The 24,728-nt window shown below is 46.9% G+C and overlaps 1 protein-coding gene across 4 annotated transcripts in view; it reads left to right on the top strand.

The window, feature by feature from the left end:
* The window catches only part of SCUBE2 (signal peptide, CUB domain and EGF like domain containing 2), a 71,636-nt gene extending 48,931 nt beyond the window's left edge, over nt 1-22,705 (top strand). For all 4 annotated transcript variants that reach the window (XM_037133886.2, XM_037133884.2, XM_037133885.2 and 1 more), the window contains 7 exons: nt 8,083-8,253; nt 10,099-10,266; nt 10,961-11,122; nt 13,033-13,230; nt 14,368-14,520; nt 21,450-21,529; nt 22,376-22,705. In XM_037133886.2, the coding sequence (XP_036989781.2) occupies nt 8,083-8,253; nt 10,099-10,266; nt 10,961-11,122; nt 13,033-13,230; nt 14,368-14,520; nt 21,450-21,529; nt 22,376-22,528 (1,085 nt within the window). In that variant the 3' untranslated portion in view covers nt 22,529-22,705. The remainder of the gene's footprint in view (nt 1-8,082; nt 8,254-10,098; nt 10,267-10,960; nt 11,123-13,032; nt 13,231-14,367; nt 14,521-21,449; nt 21,530-22,375) is intronic.
* The last annotated feature ends 2,023 nt before the right edge of the window (nt 22,706-24,728 follow it).

Genomic DNA, 24,728 nt, shown 5'->3' with positions numbered 1-24,728 from the left:
AGTTTGTGGGTCAGATTTCTGGTCAGGATGTTTCTAGGAGGCAGCCAATCAATGTTTCTCTCTCACAGCAATGTTTCTTTCTTTCTCTCTCTATTTCTGTTTCCCTTCTTCTCTCTCTAAAATCAATACATATATCCCTGGGTGAGGCTTTAAAAAAGAAAGATAATTTTAGAAGTTGTAAGTGCTATGAAGATAATAAAACAGAGCGTGCCAGAGGAGAGAAGGGGTTACTCTCCGTAGGGAACCTCTCAGAACAGGTGACATGTGAGCTAAGACATAAGTAGGAAGAAGGATCATGCCCTTTTTACAGATAAGGAAACTAAGGCGGAGGGAGGTAAGCCATTTACCCCGTGTCACCAGTGAGTAAGTGACAGAGCCAGGATTCACATCAGATCTGACTTAAGAGCCTATGTTCCCAGCTCTCTCAGTTTGAAAACTCTCACCTCCCCTGGGTACAGCCTGTGCCCTGTGACTGTCTTACTCCTGCTGCTCCCATACGGAGAGCCCTCCGCAGGCCAGCTATGTGCTGGGTGCCGAGGAGGCCTGGATAAATGCCACAGCCTCCCTCAAGTCACACTTAACCTTCCCAGGGAAAAGTCCAAAGCCTTCCCAAAAGAGAGAAAGCCAGAGCTGAGTTTTGAAGAATGCACATGTGACCCGTACGTGGAGAGGAGCATTCAAGCAGAGGTACAGCCTTGGGAAATGAGAACGAGGAAGATGTGCACCGGGGACTCCCGACGTTTCAGTACCGCCAACCTCAGAGTGCAGGGTGGAGGTGCTGGGCGGTGAGGCTAGTGAGGAAAGCGTGGCAAGTCATGAGAGACCTTGACTTTGCTGCTGAGCAGCCTTGCTTTGTCTCTAGGTGGCGAGGCGCCCTGAGAGGATTTAGCCAGGGGGCGTCCAGGTCTCTCTGACTGGATTGGGGGCTCGAAACTGGAGACTGAAAAAACAATTTGGGAGCTTTTGAATGCTTCTCATGAGAAATATTGAGAATGTGAAGGCTGTAGAAAAGAAGCAATGGATTAAGGAAATAATTAGGAGAAAGTCTAAGCAGCATTTGGTGATATATCGAATTGGGGACCGAGAAGAGGAGAGTGTTGGGCGAACTCCAAGATCCCTGGCTTGGCCTCTGGTCCTGGCACTGCCTTCCCATGTGCCGCCTGTCTGCACAGGCCTGTTTCACATGCAGGAGGCACTGAGAAAGAGCCTGTGGGTTGGTTGAATAGATAGATGAATGTGATCACTGGGGAAGAAGTAATCAGAAAAGATTTATAGGAAAAGCAGGAAAAAATAGGCTCTTGAGAGGGCATGAGAAAGAATGAACTCAGATATAGAAAAGGCAACTAAAGACTGAGTTTTGAGTTGAAGATACTGAGAGAGGTGCAGGGAGTCGAGTGAAGTCAAAGAGGTTTGAGCCGAGAGAGAACCCACCACAGAAGCACTTTGGGAGGGTGAAGCTGGTGGTGTGGCTGAGCTGAGGCGGGAGGAGCAGAAGGCGAGGGAAACAGTTGGAAGGTTTCTGCAGTAATTTACATAAGAGATGGTGAGGGTCAAAGGACACTGGTGCCACAGGGATGAAGAATGGAGATGGACAAAAGGGACCGTCTGTAGGATGCCGCAGCTGACTGATGGAGCAGGGAGGAGAGAAGTCTGGGATAGTAACTGTGGTTTGGACTCCAAGGGCTGGAGTCCTGGTGACAGGGAGAGTAGAGATGTGCTTATGAAAAGGGCAAAGCAAGAGGGGTAGGAAGGCCTGGGCAGGAAAGGAGAGAGGAGCATGCCTTTGGGCAGGTTGAGTTTAAGTTGTAACAGGACTTCCGGATAGAGATGTCTGTCCACGGGTGTCTGGGAGTCTAGGGAAACTGCGTCCTCGCTCCGTGTCCAGACCAGCCCTCCTGCATCTGTTCGTGTGTGCTCAGACTTGCCTCCTGTCCATGCGGAGGAATGGCCCACGCTCCCGTCTGAGGCCAACGTCCACCTCGGCTCTGGAGCGCGTGTTCTCTCACCTTCTGAAGAAGACCACTCCTGCTCTTGCCCCCAGTTAACCGCCACCCTCCCATCTCTGAGTTCTTTTTTTTTCCCCTACTAGATAATTTCCAACAGCACACAAACCTATCTCTTGTCTTAAAAAGCAAACAAACCCTGATTGGACTTCCTGCTTCTCTCTGAGTTCTTTGGTCCTGCGTGGAGCAAAACTCCTTGAAAGAGTTTTCTGAACGCACTGTCTTTGCTTCCTCACCATCAATTTTCTTCCCAACTGTAGCCAGTCTGGTTTTCATTTCTGGCCCTTCCACTGAAGCTGCTTTTTCCAAGATTTCTAACAACCCTCATGTCACCAGATCCAGTTGCCAGAACGCGCTCCGACACCGTCAATCACTGCCTCCCTGGGAACACGCTCTGCTCACATACTTCAGACACGTGCCTGGCTCTCCTCCGGACTCCCTGGCTGCTCCTTTTTCATTTTCTGTGCTGGTTCTCCTCTAATTTTTTATCTTTAATATCAGGTAACCCAGGGCTTAGTCCCCTACCCCCATCCTCTGTCATCACACTCTCCTAGGTGACCTGATCCAGTGCCACAGCTTTGAACACCACCACATGTGGTGACCCCAAAACTGGCCACTCCAGCTCTGACCTCTGTTTTGAGTTATGGCTTTCTCTGTTCGGTGGTGTTGAACATTTTTTTTATCATACTCACACAGTAAAATATTTTTAAATTTATGAATGCTTACTTATATAAAATTACATTGCACTGTTGGCCAATATATTACGTCCATTATGAAGACAGAAGTATGAGATGCACATTAAATAAAACATGTCAGTAGGTGGCTAGCTTGTACAGTTTGGCGAGGTTCATTGCTAATAGTCATGGTCATAACTCCATTTTTCAGGTAGTCTTTTTTTTCGTTGCTGGTATTCTGGCCCGACTCTTGTCAGATCTGACTGCATCATTACCGTTTCTGTCTCTTGATGTGGTTTGACAAAGAACAAGGGCAAGGAGGACAAGCCGTGCCCGCCCCGGCGCCTCCCCCGGTACTACCTGTGGGCCAGGTTTCTACAGGAATCATCCGGAGTGCTTTGGGACAGTTTGGTTGAAACTAGATACCATAATCAGGAAATCTATTCAATTAGGCACAGTTAAACTGTAATTTTCCTTAAGATGTTGGAAAGAAGTGAATCAGTTAGTACCTCCCACTCCCAGAGTGTGGAATGCTTGCTTTGTTCTTAAAGACCCTGTGTCTCCCCTGTGTCTGTGACTCACAGAGGTGTATACTGACCGAGTGGCCAGTATACTAAAGGGGCCCTTCACTAAACCAGTGAACCTTTCCTTTTTATCACTTTGGAGGTGAAATTTAATATACCTTGATGTGAAAATGTTGTGCTCACACACAGCGGACCACCTTACAAACCCCTGAGGTGTAATATCCCACTTTGGACATCAGCAGTATAACCAATACCTTTTCATATCAAACCTGCATGGCAAACAAGTATCCCAAGCTCAATGTCTCTAAACAAAATATTTTATCTCCACCACTCTCTCCCAAATAAAACCCATTTCTCCCTCAACTCGGTAAATGGCACTTCTAGTTACCCAGCTGCTTAAGCTAAAAACCCCTGAGTCTCCTTGACCTCTTTCATTCGGTCACACTCTCCTTCCAATCGATCGGCAAAGCCCATCAGCTCTGCCTTAAGATTATATACTGAACCCAGCTACTTCGTCCTCCTCCATGATTACCACTGTGTTCCAAACCTCCACTGTCTCCTGTCTAGTCCATCGTAATAGGCTCTGAATTTTTCTCCTCACCCTGGCCTGCCTTTGGTCTGTCCTCCAAGCCATGGCCAGAAGACCTTTGAAAAACATGTTGGGTCAGGTCACTCCCCTATCCAAACCGGCAACATACTTAGAGTGAAGTCTAATTTTCTTACTATAACTTTCACGAACCTGTGTGATAGTGTCTTTGCTTTTAAAAATTCGTCTCCTATCATTACCCTGCGCCTTTCACTGTGTTACTGCTACACCAGCCTTTTTGCTGTCAGCCAGTGCCTTTGCATGTCCATTTCCCTCCAATCTCTGCTGCAAGAGGCCTTTTCTGGCTACTCGTCAAATGACACACACACAGACTTCACTCCCACCATTCTCTGTCTTCCCCTCTTCCTGTTTCTTTCTTTTCTTCATCACACTCACCATGAGTTAGCACTCCACTGTACACTTACTTGCTTGCTCATTGGTTGTCTAAATTCTTCACTAGAATGGGAGCCCCATAGGGCCGGGCTATGTGTGTCTTCTCTGCTGTATATCCAGCTCCTAGAACAGTGCCCAGCACAAAATCTTTGCTTAGTAAGTAGTTGAATGAAAGAGTAAATGAATCTTCAGAGGGACAACTGATGAAATCCCAAGGGTAGTTGTCAACAATAGAAGAAAAGAGGGCAGAATGCAAATCTTTGGGGAAATATTTTAATTGAGGGCAGAGGCACTCCAAAGGAAGTAAAATCTCAGCCCCACTTAACTGGGCATGAAGAGAACGTAGCATGCATTGAGGAACCCAGTGAGGAAGGTGTCAAGCTTGGCTCATCTCTCTGTCCCAACTTCAAGAATGTTTTCAAACATTCTTGAAGACCTGAACACACACTGAAAACCTGGACAGACATGACAACCCAACGGGATGCTTCCGATACCCGGAAAGTCTCACTTGAAAGCAGTTCAAATTAGGATCCTGAGGCTACAGCACTGCTTAGAGCACCAGGGTCCCTGAGCTGTGACAAAACACGGCTCTAGGACACCCTGGGAATCCCTGTGGGCTGCTTGTGGCTTTCGTTCAGGAGTCAAGGAATGACTCTTAAGAAAACAGTCAGATGCTTGAGAGTGACCTCTTTTATTAGGTTCACCATCTTAGCCACAGAGACACCATAGTGTTTGTCCAGAGCCCAAAATGCTCAAAGGTGGTAGTGTTGAAAAGAGGGCCAGCCTTCGGGTCTCTTTGTCGCCATTAATCCTGGTCCCTCTGGTCTCTCCCTTTTGCATCAGAAAAGCTTTCTTGTATTTTTTTTTTTTTAAAGAGAGGGAGAAAACAGCTGTGTGGGATTTGAGGATGGGATTGTAATGGTCACTGAAGATACACAAAAGCTTTGCTGTGATCACGAAGTATTCTGGGGGCAATTGACTCCTTTGTCTGGGGCAGCAAAACAAGCTGGCTGCTCAAGGAGAAAAGAGAACCAACTGGAACGTGAGCGGGAGGTCTCTTCAGGCCAGGTCTGCAGCCCATTTGCAAAGAGCTGTTTTCAGGCGTCTGTTCAGGACATTTCGGAATCCCGTTTTAATGTTTAGCTCATTTTTACCTCGTGAAAAGGAACAAATTAATGTGTAAGATACTTGCCATGAATTATTTCTGCAGGTCTTTCTCTCTGGAAGGAAAAGGGAAACGGTGAGTGACAATATGAGTTTGTTCGTGTGCAGCAGGCCTTTCACCATGAGAGAAAAGAGCCGGTGCCCTCTTTTCCACAGGGCAGCCCAAGGGGCATCGCTCAGCCCCTCTGCTCAGTTGGGAAATTGCAACAGATGTGGGATATTGTGAGGCTTCTCAAAATGTAACCTTGAAAAGGCTTTGGGGGTGGAGGGGTCGAATAGTTCTAAGGAGGCCAGGACACCCAGAGCAGCAGGAGCCCGTCCAGTTAATCTCTTCAGCGAGAACCATTGCCGTCTGCCGGTGGAGGGGATCCGTTTTCTGCCAGAAGGACCCTGATGGAACAGACCGTGCTGATCTGACTCTGGGTCATAATGAATGGGGCTGCCGCAGTCACTGCCCTCGGATGCGCACCTTCCCTTTGAGTGAATGAGTGTTAGGAAAACAACTGTTCCCAAAGTGGAAATGGCTTGGACCAGCAGGGTTGCAGACAGACTAGGTTTTGTTTACTTTCTACCAGTCTTCATGACAGTTGGCTTCTTAGAGCTGTGAAGGGACTATTCTCTCATTTAACCTGCTATAAGCAGTGGGATAGTCAGGTGGGACACGAGGTAGAAAGTCATGGATTTTAGTATGTAACTCAGCCCAGCTTTTCTGGGGAGATGGGCTGAAACCAGAGTCATTAGGGAAACCATCATCTGAGAGAGCTGCATTTAGAGAATAAGTCTGGAATTATGGGCTTTGTCTGCCTCAGTTCTATGCATACACTCGTTATAAAGTCGTGTGCCAAGACAGCAAGAGTTTGGTTCACTTTTAGTTTTTAAAAAAGTCATACAACTAAAAAAAAATGATATGTGAATATTGTAAAAGAAAACCCAAACAACATTAAAAAAGTATTAAGGCAACTTTACAGGAGACTTTATTGATTGATTGCATTTAATTATAGAAATAATATTTGAAATGTGGCTTCTTTTGGCCTACTATGGTTTTTTAAAAGCCTAATTGAAAAAAACCTTGTAGTGAATAATGAAAAGACATTTTTATTGCTGATAATAAAGAGGTTGGTCATATTTAACCCTAAAAGTGTATACGCAGATTGCATTTGTAAGATATACTGAAAACAGATATTCCCCCTTAGAGACATTCAAGATGTATAATAGCTAATTTATTGAGTGATACTTTGTTTTCTATTTCTTGGTATCTTAAATATAAAAGAGAAAGTATTTATTGCAGTTAAACTTCCCTAATGCCCCATAGAGGATTCTCGGAAAAGTCTTGACTTGCTATTCAGTGTATGTTTTTTAAAATTTTATTTTAGAGAGAGGGAAAGATTTGGGGAGAAACAGAGGAAGAGAAAGGGCGTCCGTGTGAGAGAGAAACGTCAGTTGGTTGTATTCTGCGTGCTCCCTGACTGGGGACCGAGCCTGCACCCCAGGCGCATGCCCTGACTGAGAATCCAACTGCCGACCTGTCCGTTTACAGGAAGATGCCCCACCAACTGCTCAGTCTGCATTTTTGTGAAATGAGCCTCTTCTCCCTTAAACTCAAAGTTCTTGATCTTACCATAACTGTATTTCACAGACTGGCTGTGGGAACTTGGCCAAATTATTTAAGGACTCTAAGTCTGTTTCTGTAAAATGGAGCTGATAATAGCACTTAACTCCTTATGGTTGTTTCTAGGAACAAATAAGATGATTATGTAAAGCTTTTGGCATGGTATCTAGTAGATTGTAAGTACTGAACAAATCTTAACCATTAGAAAGGTTATTTTGATGGTTATGATGATGATGTTTGAATATTATACTAGGGAACTTAATGTATTTACATTAATATTCTAAAATGAGTTATAAATCCATACTTAACTAACACCACCGGAAATATAATCAGAAGCATAGTTTATTAATTTCCTTGTAATTTATTTTTCCAGGAGATATTGACAAGGGTTTACTCTTTGTAACATGTGAATTTTATTACAAATATAAAGTGTGCTATTTCGCAGATTTATCTATAAGTCTCTTGAGATCATTCTCCCCACTGCCACCGGAGAGCGAGCTTTTCATGACACAGCTTCTGGGTGTGTTCCTCTCCTTCCAATGACTCCTTCACTGGCAGAGTAAAGTCTAAACGCCCAGCATTCAGGAACTTTTCCCATCTATTCCCAGCCTCCCTTTCTTCCCTTTCCTCTCCCATGTCGTGCAGGAATCTTTACAACCTCCCCTTTTCCTATGTGGTGAGATCCTTCTCATCCTTCAAGGCCTAACACAAATGTGACCTCCTCTAGGAAACCTTCTAAGATGCCACCAGTCAGAATGAAAAGCACCCTTTTCTCTGTTCCTCCATTACTAGGCCCATGTTCAGTGAACGACTTCCAACTTTCTCATCCTTCTGGTGGCACTTCCCTGTGAAGTGGGGAGAATTCATCAGGCGCTCAAAATCAGTTGGAAGCACTGTGATCCCTGCTCTGGAGGTCATGCTCTCGGGAGAGGAGGCCTGTGAAGGCCTCTGACAGTGACAGAGGGTGTGTGCCCAGAGAACCCAGAGGTGCTGCCCATTCTGTACTCGAGGGGTTAGTGTGGGGGAGCTTGTGGTCAATGCCACCAGTTTTCCTTCATCTCTAGCATTCACATTGCCCTTGCTTGGCCTCTGTCTCCTCACTGACCGGATTGTTTCCACCTTTGGCTAGTCAGTTGCAGGGCTGGGACATATTATGATGGATTGCAAGAACGCTGCATTTTATGTCCAAATGGAACCTTCCAAAATGAGGAAGGACAGATCACATGTGAACCTTGCCCAAGACCAGAAAATCCAGGGGCCCTGAAGACCCCAGAAGCTTGGAATGTGTCTGAATGTGGAGGTAAGGGTTCTCCTGCGCCTTCTTACTCTTCCATCTCCAGTATCATTGTGTAGACGGGAGGCGAGAGTGTGTCTCCATGGAGACAGTGCACACTGCACCCTGGGCTTCCCAGGAGCGGGCCGTGGTGGGCTCCTCTTTGGCTTTCCAGGGCCAGACACATACTGGGAGATGCTCACTTGAATAAATAAACAAAAAGCTGATGGAATAGAATAAATAAACAAAAAGCTGATGGAATACTCTGGCAGAAAAGAAGGTGCAAATGTTGCAAATGGCATGCTTTATTCACTGTAAATAAATACACCCTCAGACCTCAATGATCTCCCAGCACGTAGGGATTATGGAGAGTGTTAAAATGGAGAATGTAGTTCTGATTATTTTTCCAGCTTTGGTCTCAAATTTATAACGTATTGATTTTTAAAAAGTGTCCATCTGGCTATTTTGTTTTCTGACTCCAAGAAATGCTTTAAAACGTCTCTTATAAAATGTTTGCTGATGCCAAGCTCCCTTAGGTTCAGTGGGCTTCTTTTCTATTTATTTTTATTAGTAAATGTCTTCCCCTCTATTAAATGGAAGAAAGGCCAGCTGCATTGACACCGTGGGCTCAAGTGGCAGGTGTGGCCTGGCCTGGTGACCCGCAGATGAATTCTGCAGAGGGGTGCGTGGGCCCTCGGTGCCCCTGCCGCTCCTTCCAGGGACTCCCAGAACCAGCTTCAGTTTCCACCTGAGTGACTCTCAGCTCGATTGCAGCACCTTTTCTGGTTTAAAAGTCAGGTCCTCAGGTTGAGTGGGACTCATGCCCTATCTTTGGCCTGTTATGAAACCCTAGAACTAACTGCAAAGTTGATAAGGAGGCACTTTGGGGCACCTGTTCACACTTGTATATGGCCTTATTAAGATATATTTATAGTAGTAAGAATATTAGTAGTAGTAATAATAATAATTGCTAACTCCATTTATTAAATATTCACCTATGCCAGGTATCATGGTCAGGGTATTACACGAATTTTCCATGTAGCTGTATTACCTTTCCAAGGTTAAAGGGAGTCATTCAAGGTCACCCAGACAAGTAGAGGATTTGGAATCAGACACTAGGTCTGACAGACTCCAGCTCCTCCTTTGGGGACATGTTTGTTAAATGCCATTGTAGCTATAACTTTTGGGTAGGAGGAAGACCGTGAAAATTATTAAAGGAAAGATGATTAGAAATATAAGACACAACAGATTTTTATAACATCTTGCCAATGACGAGCTGATTCCCAAGGAACATGTGCTTTTAGAAATCCTTTTGCTTGTGGCTGTGCTTGTTGTCATAAACATAAAAACATAATAATAAAGTAAATTGCTTAAAGTAAAGGCCACTGGGTTTTGCTGTCAGTGTGGACTGGGTTTAGCAGACTAATTGAGGGAGGCCAGGACACACAGGAGCTGTGATCTAGTCAATGTAATCAGTGGAACGATCACTAGGATGTAGTCATCTGGGTGAGGGTGTGCTTCCGGGTCGCATAACCAAACCTATTTGAGAGAACTCACTCTCTGGGCATTCCTGCATTGCAGGGGCTGCTGAGCTCCATGCTGTCTGAGCCTGCAGCACCCCCAGGCCTGCTCCATACTTTGGAAGCAGTTGATGTGGTTCCTCGGTCTCCACCTTTGCCCTGGGCTGTGGAACCCTGTGTGTCAGGCCACCTGCTCGGGCTCAGCAGCAGGACAGGCCAGGGCTTCTCTCACTGGGGCGGGAGCTGAGGTCAGCACTGGGTGACAAGCCTGCCCAGAGTCTGATCTCATTTACAGAGAGGTGGGAAAGGGTCTGCCCAGAGGTCTTGCTCACTAGGGTCATTGGTCCCCCAGGTCTGTGCCAACCTGGAGAATATTCTGCGGATGGCTTTGCACCCTGCCAGCTCTGTGCCCTGGGCACATTCCAGCCTGAAGCTGGCCGTACTTCCTGCTTCTCCTGTGGGGGAGGCCTCCCCACCAAACACCTGGGAGCCACTTCCTTCCAGGACTGTGAAACCAGAGGTGAGGACGTGGCAGCTTGCCTTTTTCCAGAACTGAATTTCCCTTTTGAGAACTGTGGGAGTCTGTTAAAGCTCAAATGAAGCCCAGCTCAGAGGTGTGCTGTGTGGTGCCCCAGTGACTGGGAGGTCAGGTCCTGCTCCATCCTCCCCGTAGGACATACAGAGGGCATGGGAACCCCCTGCACATGGCCTCCCTCCAGCCACCTGGGCCCCTTCAGACAGGGCGGACTGCAGGGACAACCGGGGGAGATGCAGGTGTGCACAGGCTCCTCACTCCTTCCTCCCAGTCTTCCAGTATCTCAGCGCTCTCACCTCACGCTGCACCCCCCACCCCGGAACCAGAGCCCTGCCCTTGCTGCCTCTTTTGGGAGCCCGACTTCACACCCAGTGTCATTCCTGCACCCGCAACACTCACGGAGATCGAGTTGTGACTCTTTATGTCTGACTGCATGGATCGTAAACTCTTTGAAGACACACTGTACTTTGTTCCCTTTACATTTTTTGCAGTGACACCAGTCACAAGTCCCACCCAAGCTGGCTCTTTAGGGAATTAAGTGTTGATTAACCCAGATTAGTAAGAAAACAGTACTTCCTTTGGGATAGGAATTGATTGCACTAGCTGTGAAACCTTTTATGTTGCATTGGATGAAAATAGTCTTTTTTTTTTAATCCCCCCCACCCTCCCCACCCCACAGTCCAGTGCTCACCCGGACATTTCTACAACACCACCACGCACCGGTGCGTTCGCTGCCCAGCGGGAACATACCAGCCTGAATTTGGAAAAAATAATTGTGTTTCTTGCCCAGGAAATACTACCACTGACTTCGATGGCTCAACAAACATAACCCAGTGTAAAAGTAGGTCTCTCTGTGAGGTTTTTCAGTCCTGATTGTGAGGGCAAGTGCCTGGGTCCACCTCGGGGTGGTGTGTGCAGCGCACACGGTGGGGGAGGGGCGTCCCAGGTACATTCAGGACCCTGTGGATGTCGCCAGCCCGGCTCACCGCTCTGCGGATCACTCTGAAGGAGAGCAGGGCTCGAGCCCCACGTAGTCACCTTTGCTGACTCTGGCTGCTTCTCCAGGCTTGCTCACAGGCCGCACTTACTGCAACTTCAGTTCAGCCCTGTTCGCCAGCCAGCGTTGTTTGCGGGCTGCTGTGTGCCGGGCACTCCAAGCAGGGCAAGCCTGTTCCCACAGGCAGCACAGGCCGGAGGATTGCCGAGGAGGGAGCAATTCATTCTGTCTGAGGAGCTGAGGAAAGGCTCCTGGTGGGCATGAGGAGGTTGGATGGGGAGGGTGGGGGAGCACAGCCTCAGAAAAGTAAAAAGCTTTTAGGAAAGAGACCCCTGAACCTGATCATGGAATAAGCTGGAGGGAGTCTGAAGTTGGTTGACCAGGTAGGGAAGCCTTGAATGCCACACTAAGGGGTTCGATTTGCATTTTATGGGAATGAGGAAGCAAATCATTCAACGACTTGCTGTGTGGGTGGGAGGTTGGTTGGTTGGTTGGTTTTTAACCATTGTATAAAGTGCTCTAGTAAAGTGAATCTCAGCTGACTCACTGTTGTTAGGACAACAGTGTAGGGGAGCAAGGAGGCTCCCCCAAACTGGAGGAGTTTGGGATTGAAAGGGGCAATCATCTGAATTTTGATTGGAAGCTTATCTTGTTTTCTCTTTATTCCAATGAATCCTATTAACAGTATCCTCAAGAGTAGCCCTCTAGTCTCTTCTTGAAAACCACTGTGACAAGACGTTTACTGCCTGTCATGACACCCTGGACTGTTGGTGGGTTAGACTTGGGGGTGTTCCCAGTGTTACAGGTCCCCCCGCATGACATGATATCCACTTCCACTCCTGCCCCTCGGCTGGTTCTCGGGAGCCACGTGGCAGGTTCCCCAGGCAGCCCCGCAGGCCCAAGGCAGGTTTCTCAGCTCTCTGCTCCCCATCCTCTCTTTGAAGAAAGAAAGCCTGTTTGTTTTTTTTCTACTGGGAATAATAAATTCCAGTTCTAATTAGAGAGGAAAAAGGTAACCCTTTCACTATCTTCTGTTGCACAGGTTCACCTGGTGGTTTCAAACAGTTAGTACCTTGAGGGTAAGGGCTGTCTTTCTCCTTTCTAACCCGCAGAGGGTTTCTAGTAACATTTGTTGGGTGAGTGGTGAGTCAGTGAGTGAAGATGTGGCTGAGACAGGGTGTGTGTGTGTGTGTGTGTGTGTGTGTGTGTGTGTGTGTGCCAGATGTATACGCTTCTTGCCTTTGGTGCCAAAGGCGAATATCCAGCTGCACCATACTGATTGATAGCTAACTGAAATTCTCTTCCCAACTTAAAAATAAAACGTGGTCCTGACAGGAGAGAAAAGAGAAAGAAAGTGGCTGTTGTGTCCTCATCAGAGATCTCTAGGAAAGGGTCAGCTATCGTCTGCTGAGCTGTAAGCTCTGTCCCCCCATTTTGACAGGCCTAGAAGTTCTACCCCGTGGTTACCTCAGCTCTTGCGTGTGGCGAACAAAATGTTGAAAACTAAAGTTGTCCTTCTTCAACAACGCTTGCCCCTGACCTTGAGCACTTTCAAGCTGTTGAAAAGAACAGGGCCTGGGAACTCAGAGGGGTGGGCTCCCAGCAGGGACTCGTTCCCAGGATGGTGTCGTGCCCGGGCCCCACGCCTTGATGGCAGCAGGGATGCAGGGGCTCTCTTCAGCTGAGCTGCGGGTGGCCGTCACAGAGCCACGGCTGTGCCGTGCCTTCCTAACTCGTGACATGTCCTCTTCCAGACAGAAAATGCGGAGGGGAGCTGGGAGAGTTCACCGGGTACATTGAATCCCCGAACTACCCAGGCAATTACCCGGCCAACACCGAGTGCACGTGGACCATCAACCCTCCCCCCAAGCGCCGCATCTTGATCGTGGTCCCTGAGATCTTCCTGCCCATCGAGGACGACTGTGGAGACTACCTGGTGATGCGCAAAACCTGTGCGTCCTCCCCGCCCCTGCTCCCCTCCCCTTCTAAAGCATGGCGCACTCCCAGCCTCAAATGTGAGAGACAAGCCTAGCATGTCACTTTTGTGTTAGAACAGAGGTGGGACATGAGTTTCTAGAGTTTCACAAGAAACAAAAATACCACAAACCCCCCCCATTGAGGCCCCTTGCTGAACCCCAGTGGTGGTGGGGTTCCTGCAGGCCAGGCTTCCCCCTGTGCTCAGTGGGGACACAGGGAGTCCGTGAAGCTCATGCAGGGCTGGCCCTGGACACTTGCCCTGGGACGCAACTCATAGCTTGGGGACCGACCAAGGTGAAGGGCATGGTCCCATCAGGAGGGACCCGCAGCCCATCCGGGCACATGGCCCAGTGTCCATAAGCAACACTGCCACTAACACAGCTTAGAGGCAGTGCTCTGAGTGGGCTCTGCAACCGAACTGCCTGGATCTGAATCCCGGCTCCACCTCTTAGGAGTTCTGCGGTCTTGGACATACGTGCTGGACTTTCCATGCCTCATTTCTTCATCTGTTAAAATGGGGATATTAATAGTTGCTACCTCATAGGGGCATCATGAGGAATCAGATCATATCCATAAGGCAGTTAGAAAAATACACTTGGAGCCACTACATAAGTATTTGCTATTCTTCTTAGTGGCTACAATGTCTGAAGTCAGGTGTGGGTTTGAATCCTGACTTTTTCCACACACTGGCATGTGACCTTGATCAGGTGACAACTGCACTAACTGCCTGCGGTTTTTGGAGGGTTAGTGGGTTCAGGTTGATAAAGGGCGCAGCACACTGCCGGGTCCTGGGAAGCTCGCGGTAAAGGGCAGTGATGATTACTGGGTTCCAGTAGGTCAGCTCTGGGGCGGGAGGGCCCCTGCTCAGCTCCAGCAGTGACCGCTTGCAGGCTGGCCATGGGCCTTTCAGTCAGCCTCCCTTGGGGGTGCATGTCACCAGATGAGTGCACTAGATTTCTAGGCCTTTGGCTCTTCTGATGGCTCAGCTGGGCCTGAAGAGCTCTTGAGCATAACTTGTTATACGGTGCGAGCATGTGACAAGATGAGCATTCATCATCTGCCTGCTCGGTGCTGCGTCTTGAACCCCACCCTCCTCCAACTTCCCTTGGCAGCTTCATCCAATTCCGTGACCACGTATGAGACCTGCCAGACCTACGAACGCCCCATTGCCTTCACCTCCAGATCGAAGAAGCTGTGGATTCAGTTTAAGTCCAACGAAGGGAACAGCGCCAGAGGGTTCCAGGTTCCGTATGTGACCTACGATGGTAAGTGCCGTGAAGCCCAGGCTGCGGAGTGTGGAAGGAGCTTCTCTGCTTTGGACAGAACCAGCTTCCGGGCCAGCTGGTGGGCTGCTGACAGGCACACAGGCCCAGAGGGGCCGGAAGGACGTCGCTGACTCATAAGTGCCAAATTTTAAACAGGCGCTTGGGGACACTGACTGCAAGGATGAAAAGATGTTCTGGGGCATAAATAAAAGTTTGCATACGTTTGCCTCCGTGGCTCAGGACAGAGAAAACCTAATCCATAAGATTTCCGTTCTGTTACAAGGAGAGATGTATAGATCAGCATTATTTTTAAAAGATTACAAAGACCATTCTGCTTAGGATAGGAAAGAATAAAGACCTCTGATTTTTGGATTATTCCTGCATTCATTCAGAACTGAGGCCAGACTCCCTTTACAGGGTGGTACTGCCCACGCTCAGACTCAGTACTTTTCACTGAATCAAAATTTTGAAATACTTATTTATAAAATAATAACTTTCTTTGAAATGAAGAAGCTAGGAAAAAAATTAGTTTTTTTCCCATACACAGTCACATTTAATTACTACTACAAATAAGATATTCATAATTTCTTCAGTTTCAATCTTAACATGTAATTAGGAGTTTCTAATTCATTGTATGGCTCTGGGTAAGCCATTCTGGGCCTTTGCCTTTACCCACATTTAATAGGGAATTCTAAAACTGTTTTTTTCTTTTTTAACTTACCTTATAGGCAAGTAGGCATAAAATTTATGTGACAACATTTTGCTAAAGTTGATAAACAAATATAAAGTAAGATATGTAACATTTTATCATGTTAACTGTCTTCTAGTATTTGATCTGATTTTTATAATTAAAAAAATAAAGGTTGCATGCTTTCAGAACTATAAATAAATAAGTACATAAATAAAATAAGAGTGAGTGTAGCTTGGCAGGTGAGGGCGTGGCTGTTGGCCAGTCTGGGCCCAATCTCCTCGGTGACCCTGTGTACATTATCATCTCTACGCCCATTTTCCTCGTGTGTAAATGATGGTGATCATTAAACTTAATGTGAGAGTTCACCAGTACAATCTGTAATAGATTTGATGCAGCGCCTGGTGCACGGTGATGCTCAAAAAATATGAACCCACTATGATTGTGGCTTCTATTAGATGGAATCCTGAGCAGGGAGAGGGGAAGTTGCCACTTCTGGCCCTGTCTCTGCCATAATTGACTGTGTGATTTTGGGCAAATCAGATAACTTCTCTGGTTCCATGTTCTTGTTGTTAAATAAAGGGGTGGCTTATGTGAGCCCTGGGGCCCTAGTCAGCTCTGAGACCTGGTTGACAAACATTTACTAGGAATGCAAAATGAACTAGACCTTGTCCTGAAGAACCTCATAGACTAGTGGGGGAAGAGTCATTTGTTCATTTGTGAACTTATTCATTCATCTATCCAACAAATATTTAATAAGCATCTACTGTGCCAGGCATTGGACTAAGTGCTGGAGACAACATGGTTAGTGACAGAAACACAAAACAGTATATATTGTCCTACATGCTATAATGAGGCATGTACAAAGCTCTGTGTGAGCTACAGAAGGGGAAGCAGTTAATTTTGCATGGGTTTTTGGAAAGAATAGAGCACAGTTTCAGGAGATTTTGGTCTGGAAAGAACATATGAGTTCGTTTGTGTGTTTGTGTATATAAAAGGAAGAAAGAACATCCAAGAAGAAGGAATGACAAAGGCCAAAGGATGTACCTGGCGTGTGTGGGGTCTGATGGCTTGGCCAGGTGGCAGGGTACATGGGGCTGAGTCCTGAGAGATGAGACTAGAAGGGGATGGGGTTTGGCTGTGAGGAGCTTCAAGTGCCAAACCCAGAAGGGTGGACCTGATCTTGTAGGGGGGTCACTGAAGGTGTTGAGGCAGACAGGTGCCAAAAGCCTGTCTTTGGGAAAGACGGTGTTTTAAGGATTTCTTAAAAACACTTCACATAGTTTCTGTCTAACATGTTCCAAAAAGGAGGATCGCCCTCCCTGTACCTGAAACCATGTCAAACATGCATGGCAAGGGCTCTTTGAACCTGAGTCCTAGGAGGACAGGGGCACCTCCCACAGGGCTCTGCTGAGTGAGACAGGGCCTCAGGCCTCTGAGAGCAGCCCCTGCCCACCTTCCAGGTCTGGTAGGGAGAGGGATCCAAAGGAGACACGGAGACTCCGGAGTAAGTGTGGCCAAAGCTCGCAGGCTTCAGGCTGACTGTTCTCTGCTCTGCCTTTGTGACAGAAGAATCCATCTTGATATTTTTGTTGTTGTTGTTGTTCAAACAAAGAACAAGGTGAAATTACACATAACCCTGGTTAGGCCCACAAGAGTGTGTCTTCAACATGTCACAGCAGAAAATGTTAAAAACTGCTGCTTTGGCCATGTAGAAGCCTTTTAGGTCTTTGCTCAGAGCCTACTTAATCTTTGTTGTTTAAACATGTATTTCAGTCAAGTCTAATATCTGGTTTCCAAAGCTGATAGCAGAACAGAAATCGTGCTTAGAATGGGCAGGTGAGGCTTCTCGCCACAGACCTGACCGCTGGAGAACAGGGAGAACTGCGGTCCTAACACGGAGTGGGCGTCACTGAGCACCAGGCTCATGCTAAGTGCCTCTGACGGGGCACATACCTCACTATTGCCCAAGAAGTGGACGTGCTTCTGTCCTGGTTTTGGCCACTCAGGCTGAGACTGAAGAAGCCGCCCTGAACGCACAGCAGGACAAATCTGCAGAGGTCTTTGGGGCTCTGGGGCCTGTTTTACCTGCAACACCAGCCTGCTTTTCTCAGCACAGAGCAAGTGAGGGGACAACAGTAGTTCTTAAAAGCAGAGGAAATATTTTTTTAAAGGCAGCGGTCTGGAAGAACGGCAAGGAGCTCTCTGGTTCTCTCTGACACCAGAACACAGCCCGGAACTGGCGCTCCTGGTGGGAGCCAGCTCTCCCTGGGAGAGACCATGCAGCAGGGGAATTGAAGATAAATAACATGTGCCCTGTCCATGTAAGAAATGCCCAAACCAGAGGAGAATTTTGATGAGTCGATTTGAGCCAAACTGATGACAATTGCTGGGAAGCAAAATCTCAAAGGATTGAGAAAATGCTCCAGAGAATGGTGGTTTTGCAGCTTACTTTAGACATTGCAATCAAAGGAGAAGGCACAAGGAAGGCTATGTGAAATCCACTGGTGGTAGATTAAGGGGACAGGAGAAAACAAAGTGAAGAACTCTCTGAGGTTGAGTCAAGTTACGTCAAATGGAGACACACGTGCTTCTTTGACATTGGTGGGTATCGGATAGTTAACAATTAACACAGCACATGGAGATGATATTTGGGGAGCAAGAAAACAATGAGGAGCTGTGGTCTTGTGGTCTGGTGTATCTTGAGGGGGTCTGGGAAAAGGAGATTATGGTACTCATCTGCCATTCTAAGGGTATATAGCTTATATATGTCTTAGGTAAAAAAAGACAATAGACAGGTTTGTGGAAGGTAAAGATTGACCTTTGTTAAGGAAGCTCCAGGCCTAGGACGTGACTATCTGCCATGACCTGCTTTTAGTTAGGAATTTTTATGTTCAGACCATCCTACGTGGTTACTTTCAGTCTCTGAGTTTGTCAGGCTGCCCTACAGGCCTCCCCTGAGCTTGTCAGGTTTAGTATGTGGCCCCCTTTTGTGTGCACAACCTGCCCTTATATTTCATATTTGCTAACATAAAAGAAGAAGAAAGGTACCACATGAATAGAGTAAGTGACACTGCACATGTGTTGAATTAGTTATTATGGTAATTCTACAATTAATTTCCACGTACCATCACTTGGCTCAGAGAAACTTCTTCAAGATCTCCTCCCACACAGTTCCAATGATGTTCTTCTGACTCGTTTGGTCCTGTTGCACATGATGTGCATATAAAGAGGCAATTTTTCTGTAGCCTGGAACTTGAAAAAGATTGTGTTTTGCGTATGCTTGATTTGAACTGTGACTGTAGGAAAGAGACCAGACTTTGAAGGGGGGTTTGTGTTTAGAGAAGGCTGACATGGTATGCCCTGCATTGAATGTGGGTGTCAGGGCCCAGAGTTATCAGCCCCAGAGAAAACGCCCAGAGAAAATGAGCATGGCTTTCTTCCCAATGAACACAGCTTCCTTCCCTCTCCAACCAGCCCAATCCTTCCCACCCCCAACCTCCCATAAAAAGGAGAGAAGAGTCTTGCTAGATAGGTAAGAGGCTTGATTGCTTCACATAATACAAGGACAGGGGGGGGAAGAGAGAAGGGGGGAGGGGGAGAGAAGAGCTGTGAGCCTGGGTGGGCTCACCAGGGAATGAGTAAAGACGGAGAAGACAGGACAGCCACGCTCTGAGCCCTGGGAATCCTGCAGTAAGAGGTGAGGAAGAGGAGGAGGACAAGCAACAGAGCCTCCTCCAGAGAAAGCAGTGGGGTAGGAGGAAAACCAAAGAGTGTGATGTCTTTGGAAGCTGAGTGAAGGAGTGGATTAGGAGGAGGGGTGACTGGCCAGGTCACGTGCTACTTGATGCATCAAGAAGATAAGGACTGAGAATTGACCTTTGGGGTTTAGCAACATTAAGGTCGTTGGTGATGCTGACAAGTGTTTTGGGAGAAGTGGCGGAGGGCAAAGCAGACTGGACTGGGTCTGTGAGAGAAAGAAAGGAGAGGAATCAGAGACAGTGAGCCTCGGCAATTCTTTCAAGGAGTTTTGCTACAAAGGGGAGCAGAGCTGTAGGATAGATGCTGGAAGGAGAAATGAAATCGAGAGAGAGAGACTTTTGTTTAGTTGGAGACATAACAGCATATTTGCATATTGATGGAAAAGATCAGTAGAAAGAGAAAACTTTACCATCCAGAGAAGAAAGGGCAGAAGCACTGGAACAGTGCCCTTGGTTTGGTGAGAGAAGATGGAGCCAGTGACAAAGTGGATGCTCGGGGTTTATCTGAGGGAGACAGAACAGGATGGATTGGCACAGATGCTGGCAGGTGAGAGGATGTGGCAGGGCGTCTGTGGGTGTTCTCTTCCGATTGCCTCCTCACTGTCAGAGTGGTCATTGATCCGCCAGTAGCTACAGAAGGGGCATTGCCCAGAGCCTTATAAAAAATGAAAGAGTCAGGGACTTCCGCCAAGGTGGAGGCATAGGTGGAGACGCCATGCTTTCTCCCACAACAAAGTTGAGAGACAACAAAATATTAGCAACAGAAAACACAGCCAGAACACAGAAAATTGAACTTTTCGGAAGTCTGATAACAACCAATTCTTCAGCCTAACTGGTAAGAAGGGCGAAGCCAGCAGCTGGCGGAGTGGGGTTGCACAGGAAAACTTGGTCAGACGGACTCAGGCGCACAGATCCCAGGCGTGGGGTTGCAACGGGCGGACCCAGTGAGCGACCCAATGAGCGACCGGCATACCCAGCGAGGGTGCAGGGTGGCAGGTTGACCGTGGTCCCACGTTTGTGCACAGATAGACCAACGAGAGAGTGGGCGGTGAGACGATGGGACGGAGCAGGCCCCAGCGGCCAGAGGCAGCAGAGGGGGCCACCATTTCCCCACTCTGACGCCGCCCCCACATACAGCATCACAACCCAGTGACCTGGGTGGCCTCACCCTGGTAAACACCTAAGGCTCCACTCCTCCTAATTAATGGACGCGAACAGACCAAAAATGGCTCAAGAAGATCTCAAAGCCCCAGAGCCCATAAATCTAAGTGATGAAGAAATAGCCAAACTTTCAGATGCACAGTTCAAAACACTGGTGATCAGGATGCTCACAGAACTGGTTGATTTTAGTCACAAATTAGAGGAACATATGAAGGCTAAACTAATTGAAATGAAGGGAAATACACAGGAAACCAACAGTGATGGAAAGAGAAAACTGGGACTACAATCAATTGAGTGGACCAGAAGGAAGAAAAGAATGACCAAACAGAAAAGGATGAAGAAACAAGAATTCAAAAAATGAGGAGAGGCTTAGGAACCTTCAGGACATCTTTAAATGCTCCAACATTTTAATTATAGGGGTACCAGAAGGGGGAATGAACAGCCACCAGTGGAAAACTTATTTGAACAAATAATAAAGGAGAATTTCCCCAATCTGCCAAAGGAAATAGACTTCCAGGAAATCCAGGAAGCTCAGAGAGTCCCAAAGAAGTTGGACCCAAGAAGGAACACACCAAGGCACATCATAATTACATTAGCCAAGATGAAAATGAAGGAGAGAATCCTAGAAGCAGCAAGAGGTAAGGGGGCAGTCACCTACAAAGGAGTTCCCATCAGACTGTCAGAGGATTTCTCAAAAGAGACCTTACAGGCAAGAAGGGGCTGGAAAGAGGTATTCCAAGTCATGAAATCCAAAGACCTACAACCAAGATTGCTCTATCCAGCAAAATTTTCATTTAGAATGGAAGGACAGATAAAGTGCTTCTCAGATAAGATCAAATTCAAGGAGTTCATCATCACCAAGCCCTTATTATATGAAATGTTAAAGGGACTTACCTAAGAAAAAGAAGATAAAAAAGATGAGCAGTGAAAGGACAGCAAACTCACAGTTATTAAGAACCACACCTAAAACAAAAGCAAACTAAGAGGACAGCTAGATCAGGAGCAGAACCATAGAAATGAAGATCACATGGAGGGTTAGCAACAGGGGAGTGGGAGGAGGAGAAGGGGGGAGAAGGTACAGAGAGTAAGTAGCATAGACGGTAGATAGAAAATAGGGGGGAGGGCAAGAACAGTATGGGAAATACAGAATCTAAAAAACTTGAAACACGTGGTCATAAACTAAGGGGGGGCGTGTAGGGTGGAGGGGAATGAAGGGGGGAATAGAACAACTGTAATAGCATAATTAATAAAATATATTTTTTAAAAAGTTGGGAAATAACTAAACTATCCAATGTAATATACGTCCTTTACTCCCACAGAGGATTACCAGGAGCTCATTGAAGACATAGTTCGAGATGGCAGGCTCTATGCATCTGAGAACCATCAGGAAATACTTAAGGTAAGTGTGTACTTAAGGCGGACGCACAGGGCTTCCCAAGCACCATTGGAGGAAGGTCTTCCTCTTGCTCCATATCAGGGCCTTCCAGAGGCTCTGGCCAGGTGGCTCCATTGGTTGGAGCATCATCCTATAACTGAAAGATCAAGGGTTCTATTCCTGGTCAGGGCACATACCTAGGGGTTCGATCTCCCAGTCCAGACGCATGTGGTAGGCAACCATTTGATGTTTCTCTCTTACATTGATCTCTCTTTCTCGCTCTTCCTTCCTTCTCCTCCCTCTAAAAATCAACAAGCATATCCTCAGGTGAATATTTAAAAATATTCAGGAGGCTGTCTTTAGTGTTGTTAGGAGTTGTATTTCTTAACTTGGAAATGTGTGGCAGAGGGGCAGGGGGCAGCTTGTTTATTGTAAATACAAGCCAGCCGCAAATTGCATTTTCATGTTTATTCTCCAAATGGTTGTTTTCATGCTTATTCTCCAAATAGTTGGAGATCTTTGGCTCTTTTATCCTTCAAGGGTGAAATTCACCAATTTTTAGATACTTATAAGTAATCATCAATAACAATTGCATATCACTAATCCAATAAATATTCCCCCAAATTCCAACATTGTATCTCATCTAGTTTAGAAAAAGAAAACAGTTTTTATATATTACATTTTCCTTTACACAAGTAATACATGCTTTTTATAGATAATTAAGAAAAATAAAAACTGGAAGATAAAAATCAGAGGAAACCATTTCACAAGTTGTTTTTCAGCTAATCAGCTTCACACTGGGTCATTATAGTTCCACTGGCAAAATGTTTAGATATTTTGGCCCAGTGATAAAAATTCTGTTCTTTTTAGGACAAGAAGCTGATCAAGGCGCTGTTTGATGTCCTGGCTCACCCCCAGAACTATTTCAAGTACACTGCCCAGGAGTCCCGAGAGATGTTTCCAAGATCCTTCATCCGATTGCTCCGTTCCAAAGTGTCCAGGTTTCTGAGGCCTTACAAATGAGTCTGCCCACACGCCACTCGGACCGTGTTCCACTCGGACCGTGTTCCACCTGCGGGCCGGTGGGATGCCGCCGTCTGCTTCTGCAGCCAGCCTCGCTGGATAGCACTGCTGCCTCCAGTAGCAGTGACTGGTTAGAGTTCAATTTTTATAGATAATACAGATATTTTGGTAAATTGAGCTTGGTTTTTCTTTCCCAGCATTGGGATGTGGACTGAGAATGACTTTGAGTCTCACTGCCATGGGCAGATGTCGCACATACATCGAGGGCTGGCTGAGCAGGACCTCAGTCAGCTCAGGTAAGACTCACCTGTCCTTCCTGGTTCTCACTCCTTCTCAAGTGAGCTGGGATGGGAAACAGGCCATTGCCTTGTATGCAATGTCAGCTTCCTCCAGCCCAGCCGTCCCTAAGGAAGCCCTTGGCACCCAGGTGCAGGCTCTGACTGGGCAGAGGCGGAAAGGAGGGAGGGAGGCAGGGAGAACCTGTTAGGCACCGTCCGCACATGATGCCTGGGAGGGCTCCATTTCTCCACAGGCTTCTCCTTCAGCCTGTGTGGCCTGAGTTTGATTCCAGGGGCTTGAATTCTCAGCAATGATCATTAAACAAATGCTCAAAGCAGAAAGAATTAGAAATAAAAAGATAAAAACGAACAACTTCCTCAGACAGTAGGGCTGTTGACACCTTCCTCATGCCCAGCCTCTGTCCTGTAGCAAATGCACAGTGTGGGTCTTAGCACCAGCTGTGCCTTTACACACCTGTGGGCACAGTGTTAGGGCCTGGGGAGCTCAGGTCAAACATGATCTGCTTGGTGCATGAGAATCAGCCACTTTCATGAAAAGGAAATGTCATGCACCCTGAGTCAGCATTGTCAAGGCTCCTGTTTTCACAGTGGGCTTCCCACTGGGGGCGTCCGAGGTCCAGATGGGACATGGTGCAGCCCAGCCGGCTATGCCTGCCTTCCTTCCCCATTCTCCAAGGTCAGGGGCCGACTCTGCTCTGTGGGCAAGAACAGCCCCACCGAGGGTGGTCTCACCGCTTAAAGGTCACACCAGCTCCAGAGGTGGCTGCACAATCCCAGCCTCTCAGTTTCTCAGCGTCACCTCCCTTCCTGTCAGCACAGCAGGCCCACAGTCATCTTCTCCCACAGGAACTTGAATTTTCAATAGCATTACATTAAAAAAATTTAAATCCATAGGCAAAACTCTCCTTGCAGTAAATGAAACAAGATTTCTGTCAAACAAGTTTTCATTTCCCTAATGAATGGCTGACTACACACAGCCATAGTGTTTCGTTATTTCATAAAAAACTAACTGTACCTACACTTCTCTATACCAAAGTACTAAAAAATGATTAACAAATATTTTTTTAAGAAAATGAAGACTACTTCATTATTGTTGAACTCACTTTTCACCTCAGCAGTTTTTCAAAACATATTAATAACATTGATCTTTGAAAAATCCTAATCAAACTTTTCTTCTTTATTTGGATGCATCCTAAATACCCATTTCCAAATTCCTCTTCAAAAATTTGAACATCTTTATTTTTGAAAAAGTCCTTAAAGAAAGCACTTGGGCCCTGACAGGCGTGGTTCAGTTAGATGACCGTCGTCTTGTGAAGAGAAAGGGCGCTGGTTCTTTTCCGGGGCAGGGCACATGCCTGGGTTGCGGGCTGGTCCCCCGTTGGGACATGTGAGAGAGGCAAGCCATCGGTTTCTCTCCCTGTCTTTCTCCTTCCCTTTCCTTCTCTGTAAAAGTAAATAAATAAAATCTTTTAAAAAGAAAGACAGAAAGAAAGCACCTGGAGTTTGTAACACCAGAACTTTGCCTACATTTCTGAGTCTAACCATAGAATGAAAATTCAAATGGAATATAACCTGAGTCCGTGCCCTGAACACCGTGGAGGTGGGGTGAGCTTAACTCAGCCATCCTTGTCCAAGTGCATCAGTAACTCTGCTCGTGACCATGAGAATCTGCATTGCTGGTGTTAGGAGAAGGCTGGGAATGGAAATATGCTGGGGCTTGGGAGGACACTGCCTGAACCCGGCCTCTTTGAAGCAGCCCCCAGGAGCAGGCCATGCATCGGAGCTGAGCCCCTACCCAAGCACGAGCTGCTGAGGCCCTGCTGGAGCTGCCTCTCTCTACCAGCCAACCACCTAATTGGTGCTATGGTCCTGTTGGAAGGCTGGCTGGCTGGGGCTGCTGT

Source organism: Artibeus jamaicensis, unplaced genomic scaffold (genome assembly GCF_021234435.1).
Source record: "Artibeus jamaicensis isolate MK-2021 breed Jamaican fruit bat unplaced genomic scaffold, CSHL_Jam_final contig_797, whole genome shotgun sequence".
Classification (NCBI taxonomy): domain Eukaryota; kingdom Metazoa; phylum Chordata; class Mammalia; order Chiroptera; family Phyllostomidae; genus Artibeus; species Artibeus jamaicensis.
Note: the sequence above shows the minus strand (reverse complement) of the source record. Positions and strands in the feature narration are given on the sequence as shown.